This window comes from Heloderma suspectum, chromosome 2, assembly GCF_057233095.1.
Source record: "Heloderma suspectum isolate Gila_16-S chromosome 2, 16-S_ref, whole genome shotgun sequence".
NCBI classification, from domain to species: Eukaryota; Metazoa; Chordata; class Lepidosauria; order Squamata; family Helodermatidae; genus Heloderma; species Heloderma suspectum.
Window position 1 is genome coordinate 217,132,999 of NC_139459.1, and position 26,023 is coordinate 217,159,021.

Sequence of the window (26,023 nt, forward strand, 5' to 3'; positions counted from 1 at the left end):
CACCTTTGTTTCATAGTCTTGGCCCATGAACCAAAGAATCAAAGAAGCATTCTTCTGAAGAAAGCACTCTTACTGCACCGGCAGGGAGCATATTTCTCAACAGAAAACAGGGTTTTATTGTTCCTTAAATGCATTCAGTGGACTAATCTTCACCAGGGAATTAGTCACTAGCTGCCAGGCCTTCCAGTGTCTATGGTTTTACATATAGTAGGGGATTTGGTCCATTCTACAGCACTGAGAAAGGAACGGGAGGCTGAATGACAGGAGCGTCAGTGACTAAGGAATGTGTATGGGCTAGGGATGTGGTGAACAAGATTTAACTACACACAGAATAATGAAAGGACATACATGAAGAAGGAGAAAAGAGAGAAAAAGGAGAAAGAGAAATGAAATAAAATAATAAAAAAATAAAAATGCATACAATGTAAGGAATAATAAAGCACATCGACAGTTGCAGGTACAAATATTCTGCTTGAACTACTTCGTGGCCAGCAATATAACAAGATTAAAAAATGACTAGCCAAATTACTGGAAAATAGCAATACCAATGGCTATTAATTTAAATTGTCAGGGGACTTATCCAGGAGAGCCATTTTAGGGCCAAGATTCACAGCAAATCATAAAGGCCCATAGATGGGTATATTCACAGTTAAATTACCAATCATCCTCATCCCCAGTGTATTTTTAGAGTGTTTGTGAATTAAGCTTTTGGCACAAATGCCTATTTAACAGTTTATTATAATAGTGCATAGAAGTAGTGAGCTGACCAGAAATAGACATGCTCCGGAGGAAAAATATCATGTGGTGGGTAACTGTGCTCCCTAAATGGGCCCCTGGACATAGTGTTTTGCTGCTGATGTATGAGATTGCTGCAAGTGATAGAAAAGGGCCACCAACATGGCATGGTTTTGGGAAAAGGGGTATTTATCATGATGGGCAAGCTACTCATTGTTCTCATTATTTTTATCCTTTCCCACTCTCTTGGTTGGCAATAGCCACCACTGCTGGAAAGGGACCAAGAAAGGCAGCCAAGCAATAGCCTCATTTGAACTAGTCAGGAATGGTATTGCTTCCAACCTCCAGTGTGGCACTCTCCAATGGGTGACAGAACAATGAAATGTGGCACTTCCATTTTCTCTTCTACGGGCTCATAGTGTCATAGTCTCAATACTCTCATTTAGCAAGTGAGGAGATGGAAAGAGCTCACAGGCTAAATAAACTAATACAAGAAACTTATACACTTGTTCATGTTAAATGAAAAAAAAAGTTTCCAAGGACATATACATTCTCAAAGATCACCCAGTACAATGACATCCTAGCAAGAACTAGATAATCTACACTAGATTATCTATACTAGATACTAGATAATGAGAGCCAGTGTGGTGTAGTGGCAAGAGTGTTGGACTGGGAGCTGGGAGATCCGGGTTCTAGTCCCCACTCGGCCATGGAAGCTCACTGGGTGACTTTGGGCCAGTCACACACTCTCAGCCTAACCTACCTCACAGGGTTGTTGTTGTGAGGATAAAATGGAGAGGAGGAGGATAATGTAAGCTGCCCTGGGTTCCTTGCAAGAGGAAAAAAGACATAAATGCAATAAATAAATAAATAAATAAATAAATAAATAATCCTATCTAAAGCACGAGGCAGAAGTTTCTGTAACTTCACATGAGGACTTTAAGAACACTGTGGGACACATGCCAGCCTCTAGACATTGAAGGTCTTATACCTCATGAGAAGCCAATAGAGCTGGCCAATGGCAAGGAGACAGAAAAAAGATCTGTTCTAGATGGAACAAGTGGGCTGTATTTTTATTGGTGGGGTATTATTATGCACATTATGCCCTTCATAGTTTCAAGGGCATCCACTCAGTGCTGTGGAATAGGATATATTCCTGTGAGAACTCACTTATGGCAGGACTAAGGCCATGACAGTGGCTCAAAAGCACCACAGATCAAGTCTAAGAATTGAACTAGCACTGCAGTCAGGCCTTCCCCAAACTAGGCATCAATCTGGAATACTGTCTACCTCATTAAGTACTTCCAGTGGTGGTACTTAGCACTGGACAAATTGCACATCACTGCCATAAAGCAAAATTTTCAAGAATAAAAAAGGTACGACTTCAAAATACAAAAATCAGTACCAACTCCTTTACAATCTTCTGTTCAGGGATTCTGGGATACATAGTTGTTTAGGCCATTTCCACTTGGAAGATTTCTCAGGCTTCCCAGTTTGTGTTAGGGATGTCAGAGAATTTCGCCACGAATCTCGGGGAGGCCGAATGCCAGCGCATTCAGCCCCCCGAAATCGGTGGCAAAACGGTCTCCCCCCCCCCGGGACGGGACTTACCTTGGGCGAATCTCCCTGGCGGCGGCGGCGGTGCGGAGGTGGCGGCGGCTGCGGCAGCTGGTCTTCTGACCAGCTGCCACCACCGCCATTTCCAGTAAAAACAAACAAAAAAACAAAAAAAGTGATAGGCTACGTAAAGATTTACGTAGCCTATCACAGCTAGATTTTTAAAAAATACCGTGGTAGGCTACGTAAATGTTTACGTAGCCTATAATGGCTGAGTAAAATCAAAAACAAAAAACCGCGCGTATGCAAATGGCGGCGCCCATGGGTGCCGCCATTTGCGTTCCTTATTTTGGCACGTCTAGTCTACGTAAACATTTACATAGACTACGGTGAAAATAAGGGGAACGCAAATAGCGTAGCGTCTACGCTATTTGCGTTCCCCTTATTTTCGCCATAGTCTATGTAAATGTTTACATAGACTAGACGTGCCAAAATAAGGAACGCAAATGGCGGCGCCCATGGGCGCCGCCATTTGCGTACGCGCAGTTTTTTGTTTTTGTTTTTACTCAGCCGTGACAGGCTACGTAAACATTTACGTAGCCTATCACAGCTGACTGTAGGGACGCAAATGGCGGTGGCTACGGCCGCCGCCATTTGCAGACCCGGCCGGCCAGGATTCGCGGCGGGAGGGATGGGGCGCCTCCCCCCCAGCCAGAATTTCGGCGGGGAGGGACAGGGCACTTCCCCCTCGGCCAGAATTTTGGGGGGGAGGGATGGGGCGCCTCCCCCCCGGCCAGAATTTCGGGGGGAGGGACGGGGTGCCTCCCCCCCACCTCGAATCACATTTCGTCAAAAGGTAAGTGACTTTCGTACATCCCTAGTTGTGTATAGCACAGAGTTAGAAAGATGAGGAAAGATTCTGGGAAAAAGGAAGTATGGTGTGGGACCAGATTTCTTCCCCAACACTTACACCTTTCCCTGTGTGGATTGTGGTACCTGTTCAGAAGCTGAATTTTCCTTACCCACCTTGTAAATGGGTGAGGGGGTGGATCAGAATGGACTTTCCATGGGTGCTGAACTGCTTTCAGGTTTTGAGTGCACACAAGACCCCAAAGAAAGCACATCCAGGTGTCCACCAAAATGAAATGAGAGCTACTCTATTTGCAGCATCCACACATTTGAAACTCCACCCCTAAATGCCTCTTGAAAATGCTAACCTAAATCCTTGGATCTAATCATAGCCTGATGTTTAAAAATGCTCACTCTTTAGCAACTAGTTTTAATGGCCAAGAATGAAAAGAAGGCAGATAACATGATCAGTTATCCTTGTGGTACTAATTGTAAAGGATTGGACTGTTATCCTTTTGATGTCAAGGAGCATATTCATGGGCTGGAACCATGAAATCAATTAGATTTCTTGTTAGTGTACACTAAGTTGGCAGGCTAGCTCAGCATTGGCCTAATATGCTTTAGGAATTTAGCCTGTCAGTTTAATACCCCAGATTAATGTAAAATGCTCACCTTAGAGCTTCATATTCACATGGAGGGGCTCAAAAATTAGCTGCATTATTTTGTCATTGTGGAAGAGGAAGGTAATGGCCTGAATAAACTGGGTTACTAAGTAATCACTTGCATGATATGCTATTTTGGGAAAATGAAAAATGATCTTTTGCTTTTTGTATTACATACTTTCCATTGAGGGTTGAACCATTAACAGCTTTTGAAAATATGGGCAAAAATGGTTGGATTCATTGTTTCGCCTGCGAAATGGATAACCCTGGTGGAGTGGGATGTCCATATCTTCTTTTCCCCCCTGCAGCCCCTCACACGCCCTTCAAATCTGCTCCAGAGGGTGGAGGACCTGTCAGAGATTTGGCGGGCACGTGGGGGTCTGTAGGGGAGTAGAGAGGATACGGAAGTCCCACCAGCAGTATCTGTTCTGCGAGCCTAACAACAAAGGTAGATCCAACCCAAGGTCTTTACTGAACAATTCATGCTGGCCACATCAGCTGTGTGGATTTGATGGAGACTCTGCACAAGCTGAAAAGCTCTGCCCACAAGGTACAGTGGAGAGCGGAAGTACTACCAAGCCCAGCTGGCTCCTTAAATTGGAGCCATCTTTACATGCTCTGACCAGAATCCACTGTCAACACTTAGCTGCCCACACGTTTTTCCCTTTCCAAAAGAATTCCTTGGCTACCTCTGGTAATACCTCCGGTAATACCTCCAGTCTTAAGGCCCAGCAGCATAACACTTGTGAGGCATAAAGCCCACAAGGGGTATTAGCGACAGTTCAGCTTACCTGCCTGCGAAGTAATCGTTCCGCAGAAGGAGAATGCACAGGTGGAGGGACTTTGGATTTGCTTTCCCAGTCAAGATTGTATTGAGGCTTGAGGTGGTGGAAGATATCTCTTGGAATTTGTAGGGCAGCATCAATGTTTGCAGGTTGAGACTGCACTGATGTTGTTGAGCCTGAGAAGGAGAGGATGAGAAACTACGAGTTTGAATATCACACATTTAACTTCCTAATTAAGTTTCCAATGAAATAATCTTCTAAACTACTTAACCTCCTTGTCTATGTATATCAATCAACCTGTGCTGTTGTGGCTTATGGCTAAGACTTGGGCTTGGATCCAGAGATCCTGCTGGAAGATCAGAAGGCTTGTGTGTGTGGGTGGTGTGCTTGTCATCAATTCCCCCCGTCTGCCTCTTCCTATGTCTCCCCACAAACTAATTTCATAGGGGATTGGGGAACTTTCCAGAGCAGCTTTTGGGGGGTGCATATTGGGAAGGAATTGACTGGAGGGAACTAAATAGTGGGTTCCCACAGGGATCTGTATTAGGACCATTGTTTTTCAACCTGTTCATAAATGATCTGGAATTAGGAGTGAGCGGTGAAGTGGCCAGGGTTACGGATGACACCAAATTATTTAGGGTGGTTAAAACAAAACGGGATTGTGAAGAGCTCCAAAAGGATCTGTCCAAACTGGGAGAATGGGCATCTAAATGGCAAATGTGGTTCAGTGTAAGCAAGTGTAAAGTGATGCACGTTGGCACAAAAAATCCTAACTTCAAGTATAGCCTGATGGGATCTGAGCTAGTGGTGACCCACCAGGAAAGAGATCTTGGGGTTGTAGTGGACAGGACAATGAAGATGTCAACCCAGTGTATGGCTGCTGTAAAAAAGGCAAACTCCATGTTAGGCATAATTAGAAAAGGAATTGAGAATAAAACTGCCAATATCATACTGCCCCTATACAAATCTATGGTGCGACCACACTTGGAATACTGTGTACAGTTCTGGTTACCACACCTAAAAAAAGATATTGTAGAGCTAAAAAAGGTGCAGAAAATAGCAACTAAAACAATCAAGGGTCTGTAGCATCTCCCCTGTGAGAGAAGGTTACAACAGCTGGGATTGTTTAGCTTGGAAAAAAGGAGGCTAAGGGGAAACACGATAGAGCAGTACAAAATTATGGTGTGGAGAATGTGGATAGGGAGACATTTTTCTTCCTCTCTCAAAATCCTAGAACCCGAGGTCACCTTATGAAGCTGATTGGTGGGAGATTCAGGACAGATAAAAGGAAGTCCTTCTTCACACAGCGTATAGTTAAAACTATGGAATTCGCTACCACAGGATGTAGTGATGGCCACCAATTTGGATGGCTTTGAAAGGGGGTTGGACAAATTCCTGGAGGAAAAGGCTACCGATGGCTACTAGTCCTGATGGCTATGTGCTACCTCCAGTACCAGAGGCAGTGAGCCTATGTACACCAGTTGCTGGGGAACATGGGTGGGAGGGTGCTGTTGCACTCATGTCCTGCTTATGGGTTCCTGGTCAACAGCTGGTTGGCCACTATGTGAACAGAATGCTGGACTAGATGGACACTTGGTCTGATCCAGCATGGCTCTTCTTATGTTCTTATGACACCTACCCTGTGAGCGGAAATGCCTTCCCTTCTAAGCTGATAAAACGTATTACTCCCATGATCTCTCTCTCTCTCTCTCCCTCTCTGGATCTTGTTTCTGATAGGCAGATGAAATTCTTTTATTTATCCCTTTAAAATGTATTATTTAGTTAATGATTTTCTGGGTTTATGAAAAAACTCTGACATCATTGTCCTTTAGAAAGCTGATTTCCATGTTTCTCCTAACAAATTCCAATAATAAGAAAACCAGTGATTGTGTGTGTCTAGGATACATGTATAAATACTGACTGTGTGACTGCATAATTTATGTGCTTAAGTCTAGAGCTGCATCCAGAGTCCAAAATGGGGGAGTTTAAACATAGAATTTTAGGGGTCAGCCACTCATGGATCCATTTTGGGAAGAGATCTAGGTAGGGTCCATCAGAGACCTCCAGGCCCAGATATGCCTTAATGTTATCCTAGCAATATGCCAGGACATGGAAGCTAAAAACTGACCGTGACCTTCAGGAGCCCTCGGTGCTGTCCTCCCCAGCTTGCAGAAGAAGAGAAAGTTCCATTTGTGGCCCAAATGAAGCAGCAGGGTATAGGCCCTGCACACTGCTCTGCATTTGCAGTGTGCCTGGGAAACTATGGGAGAGCTGAGTTCCTTGGCTCCCAGCTTTCCTGAATCCATGGTGAATGCACAGCTGCAACTAGCGCCACACAACCTGCAGAGATTCATCAGGTTGCAGATGAAACCCTCCCTGCCACCTCCAGCAAGTAATGGGGTGTGGGGAGGGGTAGGACATGGGGCTATCACCAGATTTCTTGCCCCATTCCTGAACAACAACAGCAAGACTGATATGAAGGAGTGTTGTCTACTGGTACTTTTACATGTGACAAAATTAGTTCTAGGTCAGCCATTGAAGGAGTAATCCACCAACATCATGCTGTGTGTATTCTGTACCATGCCATGTTTTGTCCCCCAAGCTACTTTCTTTTTCCTAGGTCATGGATAATAACATCTATAATGAGCCTGAAACTTGTAAACCTTTTTCTGACAAAGCCCAACTTATTTATTTATTTGTTTGTTTGTTTTAAAAGCAATTCATTTAATCTGGACTGTCTCCCACAGAAGGAATCTCATTTGTCCTGGAATATTTCCCAGAATATAAGTTCTATTATGCAGGATTGTTCAACCAAATACCTTCGGCAAAGGCCAAGCTTACTGACAATACCACATTCTTTTCCAACTTGAAATATTGTTTTCCTCTTATTACTTATTGGTGATGTATGGCCTTTACAAAACTCACAGCACTTTAAAGATTTGTATGCAATAAACAGAGGACACTTTGTTCAGCTCTGAAAGCTGCTATTTCTAAGGTGCTAAGCTATGGCAAGGAACAAGACAGAATTATGTAATATCTCAAAACAGAAAGTGAAGAGCAGTTATGATGGTTCACATATGCAAACTGGCAATTTATTTTCTCTACCTCATCTCTCCCATGTAAGAAATTGTGTGGAGAAATGGAAATGCCATTTTGGGATGGATCGACCAAGATCATGGATCCATCCCAAAATGGTGTTTCCATTTTGTGATCTCACAGTACTTCTAGATGGGCAGCTCCACAAAAGACATTGTGCAGCTATTCTGGCCTTTCCTCTTTAACTGCTCTTTTATGGAAAGAAAAAAGACGGGAGAAGCGGTGGGAAAACATCGGTGGGTCATGAGTGGAAGATGACAATGTCTAGACACCCCCATAAAATTATGTGAATGAGACACGATTAAACCCTCCTCTGAAGAACTGCCAGTGGCTTAAATGAGTGCCAGCTCTAATAGCAGAATAGGTTGCTGACTACTACCATCTGGTTCACAGGGAGGTTTTGCATACTATTCTGTACACAAGAGGTTTTGCATGGAGAAATAAACAGCTGGTTCATATGTGCCAGCTGGGCCTGGCTCTCAGCTCAGATAAAGCAAAAATAACTAGTGATGTCTATCTCAAAATCCATCTTATCCATGAGGCCCATGGCTTAACCTCTTAGTCCTTAACTGCAACTGAAATAAAGCTTAAATATATGTAACTACATTTGCTCATATTCATTCCTGGGGCCCAACTACAATGAGAGGTTTTCTCTGATGCTGATTTGGTGTAAAGTTGTTAGGGACACATGATGTCGTGGCCACTCTGCAGCCACTGTATTGAAGCTGCATTTTTGCAGAGTACTTTTAGTCCATTGTTTTTCTTTAATTCAGCTCCCCTGCAGTTCAGCTACAGTGTGCCCATCCCTCCGCTTTATATTTGGTATGATGGGGTAGTTCCTAGAGGTGTGGCTGTGCCCTCAGTAACCTAGGAAACTACAGAAACTTGCCTGCTTTTCCCACACATCAAAGTCCTAGAGCGCTTTTTCAAGCCTTCAGAATTGCCCTGCACTCCCATTTCGCCAGTGGGAGCAATTAGCCTCAGTTTGCATTACTTCGGTTTTTCAATGTTATGTTAAATCGCTTTCCTGATGCTGTATAAAGTTGCTTCTTTGATGTTATGTGAAGTCACTTCTCTGATGCTCTATAAAGTTGATTCTCTGATGGCATAAGAGCTTTATCGCAGTACCAACCCGGCGAGGTCTCGCTGGAGCCTGCATATACGAGCATGGAGGAAGTGCCCAGAGAAGAAGAAGGGTGTGTGTGTAAGCTTGAACTCCGTGACAGTTTGCTAGAATGGGGTGAAATTGGGGTGGGGGGTGGGATGCTCTCAGGAGGAACCTTCTCAAGGCAAAAGTGCACACATGGGGAAAAATGGGGTGGGCGCAATAACTCCGCAGCAGATTGCTGGAATGCAGTGAAATGATGGGGGTGGGATGTTCTCAGGGGGAGCCTTCAGATGCTGCACTTGAGAATCGGGGATTTTGGCATCTTCAGGGAAATCTGCACACATGGGGAAAAATTAGTTGCTCTCCATTCCTAATAATGCAGTAGTGGGGAGGAGCGTGGACATGGGCTAGGAAACAAGCCTCTCTCATTAGTTGAGCAGCCCCTGCCAATTTGATGACATTCAGTTCTACTCCCCCCACCCCAGCCAGAAGTATGTTACTTTAAAGCGCTGTGAAAATTGGATTTTAACAATACGGTACACTCAGCTTATCCTGCTTTGTGTATCCCTGATGGACCAAATTTGGTTCGTGTAGATAATACTCTAACATGCTTCTCATTCTATTGTTATGAAGATCCCCCACCCCAGTCTCTCTCTTTCTTCCTCCTCACTCTATTTTTTGTCCCCACTATCATAATTTAGACTGTAAATTCCTCAGGGCAGAGACCTCTCATATTTGTTTATTTTACACTGTAAACCAATATGTACAGTCATGGCACTATATAAATAGCAATAACTTGGAATAAATAACTCGGAATTTAGGAAAGCGTGGGATATTTGAAGACTCAATTTAACTCTGGGGAAGATCTTGAGGAACAGACTCAGAGCGCTTCATTCCTCCCAGGACTGGCTGAGTATGTAGCCAGTTTTGCTCTTCCAATGCTTTCCCTGATAGGGGAAGCTGAAGGAGGAGCAAAGCAGATTGATCCACAGCCTTGAGGGGTGCTCCACTGCTCCTCGAGTTCCAAGCACAATTGCTCCCAGCCCCTCTCCCTTCTCAGAGTGGGTGGGGCTTCAGGGAGTGGCCGCACCTGAGAGATGTGGGCCAGAGGTTCCCCATCCCTGTTGCAATGGGTGAAAATTCAAACCACCTCAGGTTCTCTTTGAAGCCTCCTTGTTTGTGGCCTAGTTTTTGTCACTGAGGTGGCAAACTTGAGCCTAGACTGTATTACTTCAGACTACAAGTGGGGCCTCCCATAGTTGAATGCTCCCCCCGCTTCCCCCACACAAAATCCCATCCACACAGAAAACTAGAGCTGCATTCAAATATTCTGGTCCAGTGTTTAACAAACATGCAAGGGGAGAAAGTGAGGGTGACCATGCTAGTTCTGTCTCCTCTCCCATCACTGACCTCATCACCATCCTCATGTTGAGGGATGAATTCTGCAGTGGGGAGTAACCTCAGATGTTATACTTGATCCTAAATTATTTCATATTATGGTAGAGTGCCAAAGTACACTTGCTTTTGCCTAATAACCATAGTTCCCACATTTTTTATTCCTGCTGCTAAACTCTAAATGTTCCTATTACTATGCAAATTTCAATATCCTTTTCGTAATCTCTTCATACCTTGTTTCACTCTGAACAGCACTCTGAGATTACATCTCTGTGGAACTACACTGGGTGATGGCAGTTAGAAAAAAATATTTTTCTTGAACCTGATATATGTCTTCTGTGAGAAGGTTGTGTAGAGAAATTAGACTTGTTGACCAATCTTAAGCTCTTTCTTTTGCTAAGAAATAAGCCTCATACTCACTGGGACTTCTATACAATGATATTTCATTAACGGCAGGGAGAGATGATGGCATTCTTGCAACTCTTTAGAAGAGTGGAAGGCAGAGGTCTTCCTTCCATTTCACTCTGCTGTTGCAGGGAACCCAGCTTTCAGGCTAGAAATGGTTATAATGGCAAATGTAGGGCTGCCACAGAAAACAGCAGCTGCCCCCTGCATCAATTCTTCCTCTCTGTACTCTTGTGAGATGTCATTTCACCGCCATGCTGCACATTTCTCTGTTCCCACTCCACCTTGCTTCACTTTGTTAGCTGAAGTTTGGGGGAGGGGAGCAATTCACAGTGCAATGTCAATGTTCACAACTTTTGGGTCACTAAAAGTAACAGGGAGTGGGAAAGAATGAAATGCAAGGCGTTTCACCTAATATATTTTAACTGTACACGTCAAATTTCAAGGTGCGAAAACAATGGAAACATAGATTGGGTACAGATCCACAATGAGTGTATTTTCTGTGGGAAGCCCACCTTTGCTAAAAGGCCCAGAGTGGCAATTTTAAAAAGACAACAATTCTTTTGAAAATAAGCAAGGGCATAACTACATATTTCATGTATGTGACTAAACTCTGATAGCCCTGCCCTAGAAAAAGCTGCTTCAGGATGGGGCACTTTGGAGCAGAAAAGCACTGCGGGGGGGGGGGGGGAGTGTCAAGGGCTCCTCGGAGTCCTGTCTCAGTCTAATCCAGTAGCCAAGTCCAGACACAGACAAAGGGATTCTTTTCAAAGCTTTATTCCTCTTTTACAACTTAACAACTCTACTGTTAGCAACTAGCTATGAGCAGCAGAGTACATATGCCCTAAGTTGGAACAGTTGGTCCCCGTTTGAAGGAGAATCACTGGCAGACCCTGAACTTATGGGCTAGGGAGAGTCCCTCCCCTTTTCCCTCGGATCCTCTGGGCGCAGCCGTTGTTTGCGCGCCAACCGGGCACTACGCCTCCTTTCCGCGCCCTCCATTTGGCGCTGCTCCCTGCGTCGGCGTTGCGTGTCCAGCAAGTCTGCTTCCCGCGCTCTGTCACTCCCAGGACTGCTATCTAAGCTAGGAATGCCCGTGGGAGGAATCTCCGTCAGCTGTTGGCCCTGGGAAGGATGAGCGCGATCCACTCCCAGGAGCGGCTGCTCTTCCTCAGAATCAGAACTACTCTGGGATTCTATGGGCTCAGTGTCCACCCTAACAGGAAGGGTTGTTGTTGTTTTTAGCCCTTTCCTTACTCACTAACTTCTCCACTCCAGATTGTTCCCAAGCTGCTTTCCTTCCCAATATAGTCCCAAATGTGTGTTTGCTCTCCCTGAGGGCAAAAATAGACATTACTTTAAATCTGTGTCCAGCTGCTATGTCCCCCCCCCCCGCCATTTTTACTCTAGAGTACGTGCAGGGGCACCAATCTGGATTCATATTCCCCCCCCCCACTAGTTCCTGACTCAGATCAGGCCCCCTGTGTAAAAGTGAAAAACCCTACATAGCTGCTAGACAAGATTTAAAGTGATTTTGGCCCCAACAAACACCTAGAACATCGTGGGGAAAGCAGCAGAGGAAGGGATTTGTTGCAGAGAAGCAGGAGGCAGAGAAAGGCACCACCATTACCCTGTTTTTTGTCCACTTCACACAACCCCCTCTCTGAAATCCCAAAAAAGAAAGAAAAAAGAAATCAATTGGGGTGTGTTTCACAAGTCCTGTTCAGCCCTCAGTGACACAGAGCAAGCCTCCGAAGGTAATTAATTGCCCAATCTTAGTAGTTTTGGCCACAAGATTAGAGGCCCCCCCCCCCAAATAAATGAGATAAATACTGAATCGTTTGCCAGAAAATCCTACATATTTAAAAACAAAACAAAGTCAAAACAAAAACACCTAGCACCTCCAGATTCAAGGCCTATGTGGGCGGGTACATACGTATGTGCATGTACAAGATTTTCTGAGGTAAATTCTTCATACCTGACTGAGATTTTTGATAGGATGAGTTCTTTTCTCCAAAGGAGTCTCCATAAGTGCCAGGATCTGGAGGCTGAAACATATAGCTGTCATTTGGCAAAGAATGGGTGCGGCCTACGCAAGGCTTCCTTACACTCAGCAGATCCTTGCTTGGTGACAGAGTCAGGGGGTCATTTCTAGACGGAAAATCGGTCTGAAAAAGAACAGAAGAGAGGATATCACAGAACTAGAAAATATGCTGCCCACTGGAACTTGTAGTGACAACCACTGCAACAGACATGGGACACGGATACGGTGAGCATGCATGTTATTAGGATGTACAAATTTTACTGAAACCAAATGAAATTTGCACAGATGGATTGACCAGGAAGTAACAGCCCTAATCTTATACTGTTAATAAATCACCACACACAGAATGAACCACATTTAAAAAGAACAAAACATACAATACAGGGAGATACAGAGAAACAACACTGCAATTATAAACCATGACTATTTCAGGATCAATTGAACAAGCATCATGCCTCAAGGCCTGGTAACAGTTGCATGCTTTGCAAAACTTTGGTCATTTACAACGAGGAAGAACGTCTCTCTCCCACAACCGAAACGAGTCAGACTTTTGCAGGGGTATGTACAGAATCTTAGTTAATTTTCTTAACAAGATGGTATATGCATTTTATGGAACATGTATCCTATTTAGACTTCCATTGACTTTGTGTTTCTAAAAAAAGAAGAAAGGCCACGTAGAAAAAGCAGAATTACCAAGGGATTTTAATGGTGTATTTTCAACAACAAAGAAAATACTTATATTTAAATAAAGGATTAAGTTCTAAATTGTAAAAATGAACTGTGACAATATTGTTCAATGAAAAGAATCTCCAACCCCATTCTGCCTTCATAGTAGTGGAAAAATTATTTACCAAGAAATTGTTTGCATCACTGTACAAATCTCCTAAGGATTTTCTAATATATTTCTCTAATGCTAAAACAAAATATAATTAGTGTGTATGGTAAAACATAAAACTAAAGAGAACCTATTTTTATGGAGAAAAAAAAAAGAGATATTACTGCTGCAGCTTTAGCCAATCATATATTACTTCCCTGCCATGTGGAATGAATTTTATTCTTCTTCAATTTGATAGTTTAGATATGAGATTCATCTGTAGCTAATAATTCAAATGAACACAGTCAATTCTATTCCATGCCAATGCCAAGTGGTTTTTTGTTTCTGAATCTTGATACAGATGATATCCTAATATCCAACTGAAATCAGTTGAGCAAATCTCACACTTGATGCAGTGAATTTTTCTCTCTGGGGCAATGTTATATTTTGTTTCATTGTCGAAACTAGCCCCCGCACAGATTGCTTCAACAAATGTATTTGAAATTGGGGAAATTCTTTTGACAAGATGAGATTGACATCCATTGTTATGCTTAGGATATGTCTGTACCAGCATCTCCTCTGGCAGTTCTTAATATTTCCCACTTTTTTGTTCCTTGTTGAATGCAGTGCTTTGTGTGTTTACTTTTACACACACACACACACACACACACACTCCCTCCCTCTTCTTACAGTATTCTGGGTTGGATCCAGACTTCGGTATACTTAAATTAGTCACTAACTGTGCTGAGTTGTGCCAAAAAAACATGAAAATGGAAGATGACAGAGACCTATCAGGTGTCTCTGTAGTACTGTGAAATAACTGGGGGTTGTGCAAGGTCAGGGGATAATAGAGAGAAAGTGGGGTGTTTAGGTGGAGATTCATGAATTGGGCAACATGAGCACAATATTAACAATAAAAATATTAAAGATCCCTGATAAGGTTGGAGGAAGGAGGACATGATAATGGTTGGGATGAAGGGCATTACAAAATGTTTGCCCAAATAACAGTTCACGGGGTTGGATTCAGAAATGTACTTCTGCATGCAGAAGGCTACCACAGCTGATTTGGAGGGTGTGCAAATGGGGTGGGGGGGGTGGGGATTCAGGATGCAGTAGAGGATGTGGGAAGTCTCGTTCCATAGCGGTAGCCTTCCGCGTGCAGAAGAACATTTCTGGATCCAACTCATAGTATTTAAGGACACTAATGTAAGTATAATTGGTACCTGTTTTATGAGGCACTAACTTTAGTAGTGGAAAACAAATTGGGGCAAGACATGAGATTAGGTGTAGACTGTACAAGCCACTCACAATATTTGCTAGTACAATTCAAGTGAAAATCTGTTGGTGAAGCCATACCCAAATCTTCCTAAGTCATACCTGTAGTTTCCTAACCCATTTTATTTTCCAGCTGTGATATATTTGAAACAAGTGCTGAAACAAAAAAGATAATCAATTTACATTTTGATGAATTTCTTGATATACTGAAAAAATCCTGTAAGTCTTAAGATGTCACCAAAATATAGAGTTTCAGTGGCAACATTAACAAATGTGGGCTTTCTCAATTGTATTATGGTGTTAAAACCTGAATGTTATTATTTATTTTTTATCTTATTATGAAAATTGTCAAGGTATGCTTTGTATTCAAAGAACTTTGTTTTTCAAATTTATTTATGCTCCTCTGTTTTAAAAGCAAAAGAGCAGGCATCTTTTGCCTGAAATGAGCTGTCTTGATATTTTCACCAAACCAGCTGACTGACTTACATATGACTTAATGAAAGTAACCTGTAGGTATTTATGGTCTGTCAGATCCAGAAACCTCCTTTAAGACTAATGCTGTCTTACAGTCAGGGCCAGAAATATTGGAACAAGGATAACTGTTTGGGCAGTTGGCCTCTGTACACCACCACATTGAAGTTGAAAGGAAACACACCCAGATGGGAGCGAAGTCAGGACTTTCTGATGTAATTCAAGGGGTGTGATAAAAGTGGGGCACTAACCATTCAGGAAGGACAGCCAGTGGCATACACACACTCCCATCGTTGGTGGCTCATAAGTAATGGAACAAACCAACATCATTTCAAACTTAAGGATCGCCTTTAATACCTGGATGAAAATCCTTTGCAATCAATAACTGCCTGAAGTCTGGAACCCATGGACATGACCAAATGCTGAGTTTCCTCCCTCGAGATGCTTTGCCAGGCCTTTACTGCAGCTGCCTTCAGCTGCTGCTTGTTTGTGGGTCTTTCTGCCTTCAGTCTTGTCTTCAGTAAGTGAAAAGCATGCTCTATTGCGTGGAGATCAGGTGACTGACTTGGCCATTGAAGAACATCCCACTTCTTTGCCTTCAGAACCTCTTGTGTAGCTTTTGCTGTATGTTTTGGGTCATTATCCATCTGCAATATGAAGTGGCATCCTATCAGTTTGGCAGCATTCGTCCGAATCTGAGCAGAAAGTACAGCCCTATACACTTCAGAATTCATCCTGCTTTTATCAGCAGTCAGGTCATCAATAAACACCAGTGACCCGGTTCCATTGGCAGCCATACATGCCCATGTCATAACACTGCCTCCACCATGTTTGACAGATGATGTGGTATGCTTTGGATCATGAGCTGTTCCTTTCCTTCTCCATACTTTTCTCTTCCCATCATTCTGGTACAAGTTAATCTTGGTTTCATCAGTCCAAAGAATCTTATTCCAGAACTGGGCAGGCTTTTTTAGGTGTTTGCTGGCAAAGGCTAATCTGGCCTGTCTGTTCTTGAGTGTTACCAGTGGTTTGCACCTTGTTGTGAAGCCTCTGTATTTACATGCATAAAGCCGTCTCTTGACTGTAGATGTTGACAATGACATGCCTACCTCCTCAAGAGCATTCTTGACCTAGCTAGATGTTGTGAAAGGGTTCCTCTTCACCATGACCAGCATTCTGCGGTCATCCACTTTAGTTGTCTTCTGTGGTCTTCCAGGCCTTTTTCTGTTGCTGAGCTTGCCAGTTAATGCATTCTTTTTCAGGATGTTCCAAACTGTTGTGTTGGCCCCTCCCACTGTTTTTGCTATCTCTCTGATGGGTTTATGTTGTTTCCTCAGCCTAATGATGGCCTCCTTCATTCGCATGGACACCTCTTTGGACCTCATGTTGGGGGTTCCAGTGAACAGCTACCAAATGCAAATGTAACACTCAGAACCACCTCCAGGCCTTTTATCTGCTTGATTGGTCATTGGGTACCCAGGAAACAGGCCACACCTGGCCATGCAGCTGCTTGTCAGCCATTTGTTCCACTACTTATGAGCCACCAACGATGGGTGTGTGTGTATGCTGCTGGCTGTCCTTCCTGAATGGTTAGTGCCCCACTTTTGTCAAACCTCTTGACTTACAGCTGAAAGTCCTGACTTCGCTCCCATCTGGGTGTGTTTCTTTTCAACTTCAGTGTGGTGGTGTACAGAGGCCAACTGCCCAGTTATCCTTGTTCCAATATTTCTGGCCCTGACTGTAACTACTCAATGTCTCATTTTTAAAGAAAATGGCCCATTCAAAAAATATTCACTGTAGAATTCTGAGTCTTTTTTTGCATATGATGCCATGAAGCATGATGGGAAATACTGTCACGGTTTAAAGGAGATGTGTCCCAAATAAGTAATAACTATGATGGCAATCTACTAGAATGGCAGAAAATTCATCAACACAACACATAGCTAAAGGCAGGTATGTGAACAAGAGAAAACAAGGATGAATCCACTAATGTTGGAAAGAAGTTATGTCTGTTGTACAGCAGAAATAAAGCACTTTATCGCTACACATCAGCTATAAATGTCTAATGTTTCAGGAGGAGATGGTTAAAGCAGGGCTCGAAATACTGATTACATCCTTCATAAATAAAAAGAAAATAGCTATTCTTTATTCTAAAATGTCTGATCAAAATCGTCATGAGAATGTCTACAACACAAGCAGCATCGTCAAAGATTCACATTCAAAAACTGTAACTGGGATTTGCAGCCAAACCATCTGTTCTTAGAATAGTTTCAGTTCAAAGGAACAGAACTTAAGTGGGATCTTTATGTCATGGCATTTTCCACATGCCCATAAACAATGCACTGTCTCTGATGCTGCTTGATAGACTAGATTTAACTTTTCATAGCAATTAATATGTGGAATAAATAGAAAAAACACACCTCAGAGATAATATTGAGGGTAAGTATTAAAAGTGTTTATTGATCAAATAAAAGTTTATGACTGGTTAGAATTGTTGTTTATCCATGGAAATGCCATTGCTGTTTACCCAATTGAAAACAGTATTTAGAACCCTGTAAACATCAGAATATACAGTGACCAGTGTAAGTACATTGCTCTCCAGGGCATTAAGTAAGAGTGTGTTATTATCATCAGGAAAAGAGTCATCCGTCAGAGCTAAGGACCAGGAATTTTCAGAGAGAATATCTGACGTCAGAGACAGAGCCTCCATCTCAGCTAGAGGGATCTAAACAAGGGAGAGATGATCAAACATAAGAAACCAGGACACATGTAAATGTCTTTGAGAAAAAAGAAAGCTATTATCATCATCATTATCATCTAAATATTAAGGTACTTCCCCTTCTAGTAAGTGCATTTGTGTCATGCACATTATTATGTGGATAAAGCCGTAAGGAAATAGAGCTAAAGCTCTTTTTAAAGAACAAAATAGTCTAAACAGGGTTACAAATAATGCAAGATGGAAATCACCAACTGCACATTAAAGATGCACTGATTAATATAATCATTTGAGGGACCAACTTAGCGGCGCCAGAATTATTTTTTAAAACCTAGCCTAATTACATTTAAATGTTACATGCTTTCATAAATTCCATAATTCTCTATCTCTCCACTCCCAATTGCTATGGTGATATTTTGTCAGTGGTTCAGTTGCTGTCTTCTTAAAAAATATTTTTGCAAGCTGGGGTCCAAAAAGCTACTTCAGTTGGAGGGCATGACCCCCCCCCCCCCCACACACACACTTTGAACAGCAGAATTCCCATGCCTTATCACAATCTGCTTCTGAAAATCTCTGGAGTGTTTTTGCTATGTGGCAAAAGGAGCGGCAGTTCAAGACCTAAACCGATTTTGGCATGTGGAGTTAGCATGCATAGCTCTCTGGATTCTAGCCCCTATATTTAAATGCTAGATTCAATGTACTCTTTCTTCTTTGAAATGTTACGGTTACATTATAGATCTACTTTGTCAAGGTGAGATCACCATCTCAGGGGCATTTTCACATGCCCTATTACTGGGGTCTTCAGTGTGGTGTCCATGGCACCAATGTGCCCATTGTCATCTCTCATGGCACCTTACAGGCTCCCTATCCCTCCTGATATCTGTTTTATTTCTTAAGATATTTTAATTAATTATTTTTTAAAACTGGGAGGCTGGCATGCTGCAAAATGAAGTACTGCCCACCAGCACCAAATTCATTTGGGTTCAAAGGAGTGGTTTTGTGTTTTGGAGTTCAGGCCCCACCTCTGCCTTCTACTTAGGTTCTTGGGCAAGTTACTTTTCTTTTAGCCTCACCAGTTATGGGAAATGAGTGTTTTGTGACTGGCTACGCCCACCATGGCAGCCATTTTATGAATGGCCAAGCCTGCCCTTCCCCCAGAGCAGCCATTTTTGAGAATACCCACAACACTCAAAATTCAAATGTGCCCACTGACCCAAAAAGCCTAAGGAGCATTTCCCTATAGTTTAGAAGTTAGCTAGACTAAATTTAGTTAACTAAACCAAATTAGGAATTACTGGTTTCAAGGCTCCTTTAGCTTTATTTGCAACAGCTAGGTGAACTACCCAACACCACTGACCATGCACTGAACACTTTAAGAATATAATAATGTTTTGACATCTCCTTTTTATCTGAGAATCCATGATTTTAAATAAATAAGCAAGCCGAGCTGTAACATTTCAAGCACAGAGCCAGTGTGGTGTAGTGGCTAGAGTGCTGGACTGGGAGTGGGGAGATCCAGGTTCTAGTCCTCACTTGGCCATGGAAGCTCACTGGTGACTTTGGGCCAGTCACACTCTCAGCCCAACCTACCTCACAGGGTTGTTGTTGTGAGGGTAAAATGGAGAGGAGTAGGATTATGTGCGCCACCTTGGGTTCCTTTCAGAGGAAAAAAGGCGGGATATAAATGAAATAAATAAATAAATAAATAAATAAATAGAAGTGTTACAGCCCATAACAGAAAGCACGGTTCAGAGCACTGTGTCAAATCACCAACAGCGCTAACCTTTACTCCCTTGTAAGTGTATAGGATTGCAGACAGAACGTAGATTAGTTACCCCTTTAATCACACAGTTGGGCTGTGATGAAAGGGGGGTATTGCCTGGCCATTCCGTGCATCTTTAACAGGTGGGGGTTCTAATCTGTGCTAGAAATAAAGTGGCTCTTCAAGTCTGATGAATCCAAAGTAAATGGGTGCAACTTTCTTGTACATGGCTTCAGACGATTTGACGATATGAAAGCTCAGGGATATTAAGTCCAGTTCTACTATCGTTAATGGGTTCAGGGTCTAGCTGTTATTAACACTTAAAAAAATGGATCCTATCATGAGCAGTCTAACCCATTATGTCAACATTCTCTCCAAATGAATCTCTTTTAAGACTTGAAAGGGGCTGTATAAAAGATGAATGACACAGTTTTTGTTTTGTATTTTATGGACCATTTTAGACTTGTTGCAAAGACCACGTCACGGTGTTCATTAATAAAGCAGGTCCATTGCTATCATCATCCTCAAGCAATGTTTATTGGTCTTAATGTGGATTGCTGAATTTCCAAGTAATCTCCCCAAAGCTTGGCATCTCACTTGTGAATTTTAATGAGCTTCTCCACAAGAACATTGGGCTTTTCTTTTTTGCAGGAAACATTTACAGTGCCATAAAACTGACTCAAACGAATAGTCACTATTACTGCAAGGTATATGCCTATTCTATGCCCTCCAACTTCCCCTTTATCTAAGCAGTTAAATATTTATGCCAAAGAATTAGCGCTTTTACTTGAAGTACTCAAGCAATCTGTGTCCAATGGTGATTAATCTTTCAGGATATAGCATGGAGAGCAGGGCTTGTATCTAGCCCAGCAATTAATGGGTTTCATAGATAATCTCAAAGAGAACTAATGAAAGCTTTGTTGTTCAGTCGTTCAGTCATGTCCGACTCTTCGTGACCCCATGGACCATAGCATGCCAGGCCTTCCTGTCCTGCGCTCTCTCCCGGAGTGTGCTCAAGTCCATATTCATTGCATCAGTGATGCTATCTAGCCATCTCATCCTCTGCCGTCCCCTTCTCCTTTTGCCTTCAATCTTTCCCAGCAGGGTCTTTTCCAGGGAGTTTTCTCTTCGCATTAGGTGGCCAAAATATTTGAGCTTCAGCATCAGTATCTGTCCTTCCAATGAGCACTCAGGGTTGATTTCCTTTAGGATTGACTGATTTGATAGCTAAATGACCCCCATTTGGGTCAGGAAACTGGATAGTGAGATAATCATCTACGAATCTAGCTGTTTTCTGAATTCAAGCAGTACTAAACATTTTGATTTGGAATATATTGTTAAGAAATTATGAAACAAAATGTCCAATGACTTCCTATTACTCCTAAATAATGTTTCTAGTAATAATGATAGCATTGCCCCAGAAATAGAGGCTCATGGTACCTTAGCAATTCTGTCTTTTGTTGTGAATGGGCCTAAGGTTGGGAACTGAATGCTATGTCAACAACTTTGAAGTACCACCCTGAGAAGGAATCTCTGTATGCCATAAACAAGCATGAATATCACCAATCCCATACTACAACCTAGTAAAAATGAGGCGATGATTGCAAATTACTGCTTGAAGTAGCTCAAGGATGCTTCTTACTTTAATGACACAGGCATAATGTGAGAACCAGAATGCATGCCTCTATCTAGGAGAGAAGATCCATGTGTCTTGCCATATATGGAACTTCTTACACACAGACAAAGATTAGAATATTCTGGTTTGCACTACATTTTCTTCAGACATGGAGGTGACTGACAAGAGCAGAGGCTGGCTTTCAGAAAGTAACATGAGACCATACAGCACAATCCTAAACATACTTGGAAGCAAGTCTTACAGAGTTCAATAAGACTTATTTCCTAATAAGCGTGCTTAGCCTGGGTGTTGTTTCACACAACACAGAAGAAAAGGCTGCCATGGTGAACACCACAATGATAGCTTACAAGTGGGGGAAAACAGTATGACTTTTAGTATGCACTATTTGCTGTGTTTCAAAATGTACCCATGTTTCTTCTTCTTGCCAAAGGCAGCTGTAAGCCTGGTTGTCAATGTCTGGGGTTGCTTGGAGACTAATTCAGGTGAGAGCAGCATAGGAAATTGGGCTGGATATTGACAATGGGACAGGCTACATTGGTGGCTTCCAATGTAGGCAATTCTACTGGCACAGATATGTAGAACTGCAGTCATTTAGATGCCTCCATGGATTTTAACCAGTGCTTCATCATATATATAAAAATATGCCATATCCTCAATTTATGGCACTCAGTTGACTGATAAATAGGCTTTTAAATGACATTTAACAAGAAAACTTAAGAGATGTTAACTAAGAAGTAAGGCTGCAATGCAAAGGTGCCAGCCTTCCCCAACCTAGTGCTTTCCAGATGTGTTGGACTGCATTGCCATGCTGGCTGGGAGTGATGGGAATTGCAGTTCAACACATCCAGAGGGCACCAAGTTGGGAAGGCTGGATTAATTGATTGACTGCCTAAATAAAACTAATTGACTGAAAAACTGTCCTTGGTTAATTGGGCAACAGAATATATATATATATATATATATATATATATATATATATATAAATTTAATACAAGCACTTACTATGGATGGCAAGCACCATCTTAAAGGAGGCATAAAGGTGAGAACACCTCTTCTAAAATGATGCCTGCTTATGATACCTGTGTGCATGTTCTAGAAACAAAGAAAATATGCTTCTTACTTCAGAAGCATTGTTTTGAACCAAATGCAAATCAACTAATATGCTTAATCAGCTAAGATTTCTTTAATCTAGTTGCAGCCCTACAGATGTATTGATGTTTGATTAAGGCTGCAATCCTATATTATTATTTATTATATTTCTATACCACCCCATAGCCGAAGCTCTCTGGGCGGTTTACAGAAGTTAAAACAGTAAATACAATATACATATACTGTATAGTATATAATATACACACTTAACTTGGAGTAAGTCCCATTGAACTCAATGAGGCTTACTTCTGAGTAGACCTGTACAGGACTGCACTGTAAGCAAACTAAAAAACTCCTTGCAGGAATAATGGTATGAGAAGAAAGGGAGAATGCTTTGAACAGATACTTTTTTTTTTCAGTTGGTGGCTAATAGATGATGTGTGGTATAGTGACTGCCTGGCCCCCTTACAATATGTTAATTGTAAGCAGCTGTAACCTCCCTTTCCAGATTGATCACTTCAGCCGCTATTGATGCATCATGATTGAATGCTGGGGATATGGTACTGTGGGTGCCAATGACAGCATGTGTGCCTTCTGGAAACCCTTCTTTCACTATTGGTAGGGTGGGAATTTGGGATAACTCAATGCTGTAAGGCTTCGAAAGGGAAGCCAATTTCAAATTCCAGAAGGAGGTCTCTCCATCTTCTGTTCCCTTCATGTTAAAGCCATTGTGAGGGCACAGGTACGCACAGCTCAGAAGGAAAATTAACCAGATATCAACAAAATAGAAAAAGTTGTGTTGAGGAAGGAACTGAAGCTCATATTTATGCTTTGTTTTGAACAACTTGTACACCTATATTAGGGTCAAGAAGGGCAATGAACAGTCATTTTGTGTGTAGGAAATACTGAAACAAGGATGTGCTGCAGTGATCCACCCACTAGAATTCCCCTGACAGCCCAATGATGAAAAACTACATGTAACATCTGCTTGTGCATGTAGTAGGCATGATCCTGTGCATGAGATAGATATGGGTTGACTAACCCCCCAAAAGGTCACAGCTGCCAAGGTCTCAAAGTCCTACAAATCAGGTGGGGGACTGTCTCCAAATTATGGGATAGGAAATGTGGTAGTCATTTAACACCCTGATATTTCACTTTTACCTTTGAAATGTCAATTGAATCCACACTGTGCTGTATAGTTTATATATCTAAAAGTTATGTCTGTTAATTGAGAGGATCTACTTGATTAACTGTCTGGCTTTTAACTGCTAAGTCAGTGAATTAATTATATTTGTGTATATTGCAACAACTCCATAGAGGGCCTTTTGGGGGGATTCTGGTTGATACTGGTTGCTTTTTTTTTATGATAGTAACAGCCTACCACTCAGTGTTGAATGAAACTAAAGCAATCTTTATTGTTTTCACCAAAATTTGTGAAGTATCCAAAGCTCTCACCCCCTTTAATTCATAAACATGATTGGGGGTTTCTTTCTGAGAGCCAATTTAAATGGGAGGTGCTGGGCAAACACACACACACACACACACAAACACACGTACCAATGCAGGGTTCCATGTGGTCTGTTGTGACACTCAAAGGGCTCTTAACCCATGTGCCATGTACATGCATTGTTGGCTTGCCAGCAGCCTATGTTCCAGATGGAAGCTCTGCTGGTGGACAGGACACACATTGCATGGCAGATATACACAGGTGAATGGCTTAAGAACACCTTAAATGTCATGCTGGCCACATGGAACCCTGCAAGACAAAATGTGTTTTGTGGGCCCAGCAAGCATCTCATGTAAACTGGTTTGGAGATAACTGAAGCTAGTATGGATCTATTTTTCAAATTACCGTTTTAACACACCAACTTAGAGAATGAACCTACGGTCCCTGGGAAAACATCCCAGGGACAATAGGATATGGCAGAGATCTCCATCTGAGGCTGTAGACACTACTACGATGTTGGGGTAGCTGGGAGAATCCAAACGAGGATTCCACCCCCACCCCTCGCTGTGGAAAACATGGTGGTGGCTTCCTCACCTGAGGCTGGAGCTCTGACCTTGAGTGAGGATGCACATGAGGGGGGAAAGGGGTGGGGAGATGCTGAGGATCCACAGGATCCTAAAGCCTCCCAGCTCCCAAAAGCATATGGAGTGGAAAAGCAACAGAAAGGAGGTGTCAGGAGCGCCCTAGCTGCCTCTTGCAGTCCCCTCCAACAGCCAACTCAGGACACAGACAACGAGGATTCTTTCCGAGGCTTTATTCCTTTATTCCTCTTTCAGATACTAATCACTAGCGACTAAGCAAGGAACAGCACTGGGGAAAGATAGCAGAGTAGCCTAAGCTCCAGGTAAGGCAGTTGGTCCCCATTTGAAGGGGAACCACGGGAAGACTCTGAACTTATGGGCTAGGGAGAGATCCTCCCTCTTTCCCTTGGGTCCTCGGGACGCGACCGTTGTTTGAGCACCAAACGAGTGCTACGCCTCCTTTCGGCGCCCTCCATCTGTCGTCGCTCCCTGCGTCTGCGCCGAGCATCCAGCAAGCCCCCCTCCAGCGCTCTCTCACTGCCAGGTTCACTATCTATCCCAGGAATGCTGGCAGGAGGAATCTCTGCCAGCTGCTGTGCTTGTGAGAGATGAGTGAGCTCCTGTCCTCCGGATTGCTGTTCCCCCTCAGAATCAGAACTCCTCTGGGGCTCTGTGGTCTCCGTTTCCACCCTGACAGGGCCAGAGAGGTGAAGACAGCCACTGTTGCTCCTCCTGCTCTGCCGGGCATCTGCTGGCAGAACATAGGATGTTCAAAGTGCTCCTTGGACAGGAATAGGATTGCTTTTAATTGGTATGCTATTTTAATATGATATTAACGCTTTTATCAATTAGAATATTTTGGCTCAACCAGGAATTGAATTTGAACAAATATATCTTCTCATTTCACATGGAACTAATCATAATCAGGTACCCTGAGAATTTTGGAATTATCCTAGATTTTAAATTATATCGCTTGTTTTGACACAAGGAATATACTAAAGGTGACAACAGTCTCCATGCACAAACCCATCTATCTGGTTACAAGCAGGCCAATCTTTCATTCTTGACATCCTAATATAGCCCACAAACTTCAACATAGGCTTCCATGCAGATAATGGAAATGTTCACAAGAGCAACATCTCATCTCTACAGTGTGTTAAAGACACTCTTATATATAAAATGTATGGTGCAATCCTATGCATGTTTACTCAGAAATAAATTCCACTATATTTAGTGGGGCTTACTTCCAGGTCAGGGTACATAGGACTGCAACCTCAATGCGCTATGGCTGCAGTCCTATGTATACTGATTTGGGGTAAGTCCTATTGAATTCAGTGGGACTTCTAGTTGAACATGCATAGGACTGGACAGTAAATAATACTAATCTAATCTTAAACAAAAAGGAATGCATTTGCTGTCCCATAAAATTAGTTTACAGTGCAATCCAAGACAGGTCTACTCAGAAGTAAGCACCACTGAGGTCAGGGACCTACTCCCAGGTAAGCGTGTACAGGATTGAACCCTTAGGGCACAATCCTATGCATGTTTAGACAGAAATAAGTCCTACAACTCCCAGCATTCCCCAGCCAGCCATAA

The 26,023-nt window shown here is 42.6% G+C and overlaps 1 protein-coding gene across 1 annotated transcript in view; it reads right to left on the reverse strand.

The window, feature by feature from the left end:
* The window catches only part of CACNA1G (calcium voltage-gated channel subunit alpha1 G), a 241,986-nt gene that overhangs the window by 3,950 nt on the left and 212,013 nt on the right, over positions 1-26,023 (reverse strand). The window contains exons 33-35 of the mRNA XM_084837951.1: positions 17,787-17,921; positions 12,571-12,760; positions 4,595-4,764 (exon numbers count right to left, since the gene is read on the reverse strand). Coding sequence (XP_084694077.1) covers positions 4,595-4,764; positions 12,571-12,760; positions 17,787-17,921 — 495 coding nt within the window. The remainder of the gene's footprint in view (positions 1-4,594; positions 4,765-12,570; positions 12,761-17,786; positions 17,922-26,023) is intronic.